General features: G+C 42.7%; 1 protein-coding gene across 1 annotated transcript in view; it reads right to left on the reverse strand.

The window, feature by feature from the left end:
* Window positions 1-1,343: 1,343 nt before the first annotated feature.
* Window positions 1,344-9,057, reverse strand: part of B3GNT2 (UDP-GlcNAc:betaGal beta-1,3-N-acetylglucosaminyltransferase 2) — a 59,263-nt gene continuing 51,549 nt past the window's right edge. The window contains exon 2 of the mRNA XM_068232375.1: window positions 1,344-4,809. Within this exon, the coding sequence (XP_068088476.1) occupies window positions 3,607-4,800 (1,194 nt within the window). The 5' untranslated portion in view covers window positions 4,801-4,809 and the 3' untranslated portion in view covers window positions 1,344-3,606. The remainder of the gene's footprint in view (window positions 4,810-9,057) is intronic.

Here is a 9,057-nt window from a genome sequence, read left to right on the forward strand (position 1 = left end):
TATCAATTTGACCCGTCTATCTGACGGAAAACTGCATAGTGTGTACCAGGCATGAGGCTACATTTCCACTAGACGCATGCGAATGGCATGTGAATTTTCAGATGCAAACCGCGAATTCGCATCTGCATGTATTTAATGTGAGTTCCCCCAAAACATTTTAGTGCGATTTTTACTAAGACGGAAGTACTAGTAATCGTGTGTGCAAAATTTTCCTACACATGACGTCCGAAAAACAGCAGTATGGTTCTCATTTTATGTTTTTGAAGGCAATTTTCGAATATAATGGAAACAGACTCATTGCAATTGATTGCTGTGCAAATTTGCGTGAGAATGAAGAAACACAAATTCGCACCTAATGGAAACAAGCCTTGCCTTTTAAGCATGGAAGATAAAGATAAAGAATGCCTTGATGCAAGCAGAAGTGAGGGGAGGGGGGGGGGGGGGGGGGGGAGGAAAGACTCCACAAGGACTAGCTTACACTTAACACTTGTTTTTTTTGGCTGTTGAGGCAAGGTGCTCTGGATGCTTACATGGGTAGGTTCACAGGTCATTGGATTTATACAGATATGTTCTAACAAGTCACAAATATGTCAGGAGTATGGAGGCCACTGATTAAGAACAGGAAATGACTACGCTACAGGTGCGATATAGAACCCTTCCCTACATTCTTATAATAAACATGCTAGTGTAGCAATTCGGCCTCTTTCAGACTTGATGCATTCCACCGCGGTGCAATTGTTGCACCATCACACCATAAGGGTTCCCACATACAGTGAGGCATACCGGTACTTTACAATGAAAGCATGCCTCACTTCCGGGGTAAATGCGCACAAAGAGACATGCTTGAGTTGTCCCGACAGGACCCGCCATGATCAATGTGATAGCCTCATAAGACTATCACTAATTATATGCTGCAGCGTTTTTCTGCGATTCGCCGGACCGCCATAAGTGTGAAAGGGCCCTTATAGGACAACTGTGCTGAGAGGTATGTGAAGCTGTCATTTATTTCCTTTTAAGCAATCCCAGTTGCCTGGGTATCCTGCACTCTTCCTCCAATACTTTAACCATAGACCCTTAACAAGCATATGCAGGTCAGATGTTTGACATTACTGTCAGAGCTGCAAAGATTCGCCACATGCTGGTTTCTGGTGTTATGCAGACACTACTGCAGTCAAATACATCAGCAGGGCTGCCAGGCAACTAATATTGCTTAAAAGGACAAATATGGCAGCCTCCCCATAACTCTCACTACAGTCGTCCTTTAACCAGCCACAATAAAACAAAACGGAGAGAAAAAGTATGTTGTACATGTTGCAACATTATACAAATAATACATGCCAGACTACGCCTCTGTACAACTGCAGGTAACAGTTGTGTTTTATTTAAGAAGCACTGAGTGCAATTATAGAAAAAGGGCACAAAAACATGAAAGGGCTTCCACTAACAATATTGAAAAAGTAAGCACATTTTCTCTAAAGTTAGGATATGCATAGCAGGAGACCTCCACCCAAATACATTTTAGTGTGAAAGAGCTCATCTCCTTCCCAGCTGCATATTTATCCAGTTTCCAGCCCAGTCTCCTAACAGGTTCAAATCCTTCCAGATAACCAATATACTAACAAATAGTGATGGTCATGTCTAGGAGAACTCATGGAGAAACAGGTGATCAGATTGGTCAGGTGATAGATATGGAAGTCTCTGATTTGCTAGTCAGGATCGTGAGCTAAAGCAGGATGTGATCACAGCAAATCAGAGCTTTTTAAATTATCAGCTGATCAAACAATCACATGCTTCTCCAGGAGTTCACCTAGACATGACTATGGCTACTAACAAACTAGTTTCCTTGTTGTATGGCTAGCTATCCCAGTCAGGACAGACCATCCATAAAACAGTGGGCAGGGAAGTTGTCAAGAGAAGACTTGCACCTGCTACCTGTAGCAAAGCTGGAAAATGGGAACTTTTAATTGGAAGGAGAATCCCTTTACACTTTCCTTCATTACAAAACCCTACACAACCTATTACCCTCATTACGATACAGCATATTATTTAGTGTTATTTTTAACACGTTGAAAATTAGTTCTGCTGCTATCCATTGCATTATGAAAGGGTACATGAGATGGCATGTGTGGGCCAATTTATACGTATGTGGGGCTTCCTCCAGCCCTATGAGGTGCTTGGGAGTCCCTCGACGTTCTCCCTGACCGCTCCGTTCTCTCTGAAATCCTCCTGGTAATTGGTCGCCGCCAGTCATGGTCTTCAGTGCATGCGCGGCTCAGGCATGCAACTGTCGCACTCCCATGCACAGGTGCATTCAGACTGCAGGAGTGCAACAGTGGTCTGCTCGTAACAGAGTCACTCAAAGGCAGAATAGCGTGGCCTGGCCAGATTACCATGAAGTTTTCTGAAAAATAAATTAAAAAACAGAGCAGCTGAGGAACTTCAAGCACCTCATGGGCCTGGAGGAAGTCCCAGGTTAGTATAAATTGGCCCACACAAGCAATCTCTGGTTTACTTTAAACAGATATGGGAGAGGTATAAAAATCATAAAAATCTTAAGATTTTAGATTTTAGTGCACAAAAACATCTACTGAATTCCCTTTGTTGCCTAGAAGAATAAACAACTATGGGATACAAAGTAATCCTGCTCTTCTATGTCTTCATGCAGTAATCTGGCATCTCCATCAATAACAAGATCAGGAGTGGTTTACTGATTACTAACAGAACCAGCAGGAGGCAGCCTGGAGACAAGGAAGAGCAGGAGCGATGATAAGGAAGAGCGTATCCCAATGAAGTTATCAAACAGGCAGCCAAGAGACATACACACAGTGATTGCACTTGCAATAATACGGAAGCTATATTTGGGTGGCTAGCTCCTTTAATTGAAATAACCATTAATAATATTTCTTCTACAAAGACTTCAACGTTATGGGATACATAGGCTTACAGAGTGCCATAACACCAAAAACACAACTAGGCAAATGTTAGCTTACACTACTCAGACAAGGACCAGTGAAACATGAATTGTGATAATTAAAGGCAAATTAATTTCACGTGTCGCCATTGGTCTCTGAACCGCTTGAAGTCCATTTGTCATATGTAAAAGGTGTCCATAAAGAGATATCGCTGACTTACTCTAAAGAACGAAGACCATTGGCATATTTACTATGACTTTTGGAGAACGGTAGCAGATGGAACCCAGGAAGAAAAACAAACAAATGTACAAGGAAAAAAATAAATATGACATCATGTAAAAATAAACAGACAGCTATCTGATTTTTTTTTCTTTTTTGAAAAGGCTTGTGATCCCTCTAAAATGGAGGCACTAATACATTTAAAACAACAATAACCTGTGCATTTAAAAGTTTCTTAAAGTCCCATTTTAAGTTTTGCAAATATAATTTAAGACTGCTTCAAGGACAAACTAAAACTAAAAAGTATATACACATATTTACAAACCTAGTAAAGACTCTGAAGTCACAAAACACACAAAGCCTTTGAGAACATTCAGTGTGACCTAAAAATGTACGACAAGCACAAGCTCTCACGACATCAGCAGTGCAATATGAGAAATCCTTCAGGAAGGCCTTACAACCACCCTTCTTCCGCCTAACAATTTAAACTAGAGTCTTGTAACTGGGACCAAATCTTAATCATTTCTTGAGGTTTCCTAGGATGGACTAGAATTAGGTTAGAATAGGAGCAAATGTTATTCTTCTGTTTCTCATCTATATCAAAAGTTTTAAACCCTTTGTGTTTCTCAGGAGCAAGTCCGAGTTTTTGAAGGCACATTCCTGTATAAACATCATCAATAGGATAAAGAAGGACCCTAGAAGTGGCGTTGTAAAGTCTTAATCCCAGATTTCCAGAGTAAAGGAAACCTCCACCGCCTGCGTAGGGTGGGTAGGAGCCTTCAAAAAGGCTCTCGGGAATGTAGTACTTCAGCTTCTTGTCCCGATGAGGTCCAGCATCTTTGATCACATCCCCAATAAATAAATCTTTGGCTTTTTCTGCAGATAATGTCTTCAAGTAATCCAGGATCTGATGGGTATTCACAAAAACATCATCATCTCCTTTAAAGATGAACTGAACATCCGTGCAGGAATGGCTAACCCACTTCAGGAAGAGAACTTCTTTCAGTGTCAAGTTAAAGAAAGTATCCCTATAGTCCCAGAGAAGGATATCTTTATACAAGTCACTTTCATGTTTAATTAGCGGTGAGAGATCAGGGTGATGGTCCTCGGGTGGAGTCTGCCCGAGAAGAAACACCCTCACCACAGTCATGTTATTTACTTTTATTTCCTTCCCCCAGGACTCCCGTATGGCTTGTCGTCTATCAAACTGCGGCGTCAGGGACTTAATGGCCAGCAACAGGAAGGGCTTATCCTTGCACTTGTCTGGCTGGTCCAACACCAGGGAAGAATTCTTACACCTCAAATAAAAAAGGAAATCCTTAAATCTCTCTGGCAAGCTGTCAAAGTCTTTGATTTCAGAACGTATGCTTGTGTCCATGTCACAGAAGTTCAGCAGGCTGGCATTGGAAGCCACCATTTCCTCCACTGTGACATTCTTGAGAAGGTTCAGTATTGGATTATACAGTCTGTCCAGCTTTTTCTGCTCCCGGTTCCAATAGGCATTTTGTACGGTGTACGTCCCCCAGAATTTCTCCAGTGGTATGAGAACTTTTCCTTTTGTGCCTTTGTCTTGGTGGTCGCTCTTTGAAACCTCCACAATGACATAGATGAAGAAATTGACCATCATCAAGATCCCCACCAGTTTCAATCTTCTCCTTCCAACACTCATTTCTCATACCTGCCAAGAAATAAAACGTGAAATCAGTCAATATGAAAAACGGAAGAAAATAAATACTTTACAGTGCTCAAACAGCTATACAAGCTCTGTCTGTCAGGCCAGGCTCTCTTTTAATAATGTAGGATTGGAAGGGGGGGGGGGGGGGGGGGATGGGCTCCCTGCATTATTAAGACAAAGCCTGATATGACAGACTGTCTTTTTGGCTGGGAACACACTAGGCAGTGCGGGAAAGGTAGCGTTCTTCTGCATATGCGTTTTTAGTGTGTTTGTGGTTTTCCAGCACATGTATTTTCCATTAGGAAGTCAACAGAAAGCAGAAATATATCAAACTTGGTTTAAAAAAAAAAAAGTATACAAAAACGCACTAAAATGCAATACCTCTGCGTCACCATTGACTTTCATTATGTGCGTTTTTAGAAAAATATGCAGCAAGACCAGCATTTTAAAAACGCGTATTGCAGAAATGCAAACATGTGTTTTTTCCATATGGCCCATTGATTAATATTATACGCGTTAACGCTAGCATTTCTGCCTAGTGTGTTCTATAAAAAGCCTTTTCCTCTTACTCATAATCTGCAGTGAAAGCACTAATGGCAGGGACTATATCTTCCCTACCTCTCCCTCTAGATTGCAAGCCTTAGGGCAGGGTCCTCCTCATGTCTCCTACCTGTTCAAGCACCTCCATTACCGTACACCCATCCTATGGATCTGAGTGAACTCGACTTGCCTAATCTCCATGCTCTCATCCAGTGACGGACTAAGCATTACCTTGTACTCATACTGTGCTGCATGATCTGGTTTGCATGTGTGTTCCTGTGTTGTCTTATTGCTGTATGTCACCCCTAAATATTGTCTGTAACCTTAACTAATGTCCAGCGCTGCGTAATATGTTGGTGCTTTATAAATACAATAAAATGTATCACTCAGCACTAGCTCTCACATGATTGGCTCACTTCTAAAGGCCTCATTCACACTAGTGCGCTTCTGTCTGCTTTTCAGCAACATGTATCAATCTGTACATTGACGTTCTGAAAAAAAGCGTACAGAAGCGGATGAAGTTTGAAGGAGGCCTACGCTGTACAGAGTTTTAGGAAAGAAGACAGTGAGGCACAGTGTTCTTTTCTAATTGTAATTAGATATACATGACAGCACGCTACTTGTTCCCTGTACCAGCTGGCCCTTTCCTTGCTGCGTGCTAGTGCCAGTTTCTGCATCATTTTCACATCCTTTCTGCATAGTTTCCTTAAATTTTTTCATGCAAGTAAGGGCCGGTTTTCATAGATGTTTTCATGGCAGTAAATGGTGGCCGCCATGCTGGTCAATGAAGTGAACTGAACGGACAGCTGCCGGCATGATAGTTTACGGTCGTTCGTGCAAATACTGCTCAGTTTCCCATAGTCTTGTTTTTACCTGGACGCTACAGGTAACTGCCACACTCCCATGTCCCCCTGCGGGGATTCAGACCAAGGTCCTGACCAAGTAAGGCGACATGTATAAGGTGTATGTGACCACTAAGCCCATACAGATACCTTAGAGGCGATTTTATGCAAAAGGGGTCCAGTTTGCATGCACCCTCAATGGGAGTTTTAGGTTTTATTCCTGTGAATGATAATCTTTTAATAAAAGGTATCCCTTGTGTGTTGAAACCAATAGCCTGCATTGTGGTTTAAACCCTGGTGGTGGCCACGTTTGTGCCTGTCCGAGTACTGGGTCACTGCAGGTCATAACAGGAGAGTGTGATTTACAGCCCTGAGGACTATATACATCTGGTTTTACTATTACATTGTGGATTGGAATTCCTATGGCAGCGGACTATATAGCTTCCATTCTCTGCGCTCATATCCTTTCTCTTCGATGTAATTTCCTCCCGTACTCTTTTTCCCTCACTCTCCTAGAACCTGCACTGTCATAGCTAGTTTGCTTTGTAAACATCTAAGCACAGCAAGATCAGGTTTCAGCCGCACGTCACACTGAACTGCCCTCAGCCAATCAGTGAGGAGCAGGAATGTGGGAAGGGTGATGACAAGCTTCCTTCTCGTCGGCAATGTACTGAATAGAGCCAGGCTAACAAAAGATTTATTACAGCAGAAACATTTCTGAACAGATAGGAGTGCAATGCAGGGTAAGGCTGCATGATGCATAACACAGAGCTGTGGGTAACCGGAACTTAATTTTGTGGCTGACAATCCCTCTTTAATAAGTGGATACAACATCAGTGCTACACTAGCAATTTTTTAATACCGATGAAAGAGGCAATCAGTCGAGGTACTGGATGTCAAATCTTGCAAATTTTGATCCTCAAGCATGACTTGGTACTAAAGCGGGCCATAAATGAATAGGTGTTCCTGCTGGACTCTAGGCAGATTGGATCAGCCCAATGTCATTAGATCCAGCATGCTGGATTTCTGAATAACACAGAAAAATGAGCATATTCTGTTCAGGCTCATTCCGCCCACTGGAAACCACTTGTACGTCACTGTTCCTCCCCGCCCCCCCCCCCCCTTGAACTGCACACGTTTCTCAGCTACTCAGCTATAGTTGAGGAGTGTGTCATTCAAGTGCTCATAACCCAAACAAGCAAGCAATGGAAATTTGGGCCTATACACACCAACATGCTTGTGTCCGCATTTCAGCATCTGTCAGGGCTTGGTCCTAAGTGCTTCTGCAGATGGTGCATTTAGCCAATGTTTAATGCTTTTCTGAAACTCAGCAGAAAAGTGTTTGGCATCAGTGTCCGTTGTTCTGTTTGTGGCCCATAGGGCCACAGAACCGCATAAAACAACTGCCACGGAACACTTCATGCAGCATCCAAAAATTCTAACCAAAGCAATGTTTGCACAATTGCTGGCAAATGACCGAAATTTCATTGAGACGAACAATCTCCAGGGTAAACGACAAGGATTGATGCCTGCAGAACGTGCTGCTGAAAAGCAAACATAAACCCCAAGTGTGGCCCTGCTCTAGCGTGTGTATGCAGCTTCACTATAAAGGTAGCCATGCACTTCAAGATTGCCACCCGATGTGGCCAAACGATCAGATGCTTATCTGAGAGTGATCGAACGGAATTTCATGTATTGTGCAAGAGGCCTGAAATCTACTAAAATCGATTCAACAGCACCATTGGATACAATGCAGTGCTGTGGCCCATCAACTAGTCAACACTCCAGCCCCAACCGAGACCACAGAACTCGGGACCTTTTTCCGTTCTGTCCAATTTATCGGTTCTAGGTGTAAGCAGATAGTAATTAAAATGACATGCTGGGGCAATAGCTTCCGACGCCCAGGAACAGAAGCGGCAACATGCAAATCAAAGCAATTAGCCAGCGGCTGTGTACATTCATTAGCTGCTGGTCAATTGATTGTCACCTTGTGGCTTTGATTAGAAAGCCACGGTTGGCTCTTCTCCGCTCAGCTGAGGCACTTGGGGAGTATTTGTTATAATTTAAGTGTAGTGCAGCAGGTGGCGTCTAAGCATAGGATGAAATTGCTATACCGGAAATTCACAAGAGACGTTCAAATAGGCCTCAATGCAAAAACGAACATTTCAAAGCAAGTTAGAAATTGGAAAGAGGGAAAAAAGAAAAAAAGAAAAAAATATGAAACAGTGGGGTAGGAGGTTTACGTAAAATCTTCCCAGCTGCAGCTAAATGACTTAATCTGTTTCATAACAAGTAGAGCAAGCCAGGCCGAGCACAGTGTGAAACATGTGAGGAATGTATGACATCAGTACAGGAGAGGTTTATATGAATGCAGTGCACACAAGAAAGAACAGTCCTGTGCCAGCACAATGTCAAGATAGACTGCAAACAACAGACCATCACGTGCTACATACTTCTACTAACGCACACTACCAGCACCTCAAACAGAATACCCTACAGAGGAATCCTCACTTCCTGCATGTGGAGAAAAACACACACCACAGTTGCTAGCAATAAAGTATTCTGTTTCCTGCGTTTTGGTAGCACTGCCATTGCGCAGCACTTCACAGATTTCTACCGCAAACACACGTCAAAGCCAGTTTGACAAGATGCAAATTCACTTTGCAGTGTGTTTTTTGGAAAAGAGGGAGAGGAGATGCTTTATTTCTAGCCTGTGATGCATAAGATCTTTTCCAGAGCCAGAAGAAAACCCAGCCAACCGGTCATGTGATCACTCCCAAAACACGAAACTAGCTTGTGTTTAAAAGCCTTTCAGATACCTCAAGTCAGATGCAGGCCAGTGGTGAAACAGTGAGGTTCTTTTCATGGT

The sequence above is a fragment of the Hyperolius riggenbachi genome, chromosome 4 (genome assembly GCF_040937935.1).
Source record: "Hyperolius riggenbachi isolate aHypRig1 chromosome 4, aHypRig1.pri, whole genome shotgun sequence".
Classification (NCBI taxonomy): Eukaryota; Metazoa; Chordata; class Amphibia; order Anura; family Hyperoliidae; genus Hyperolius; species Hyperolius riggenbachi.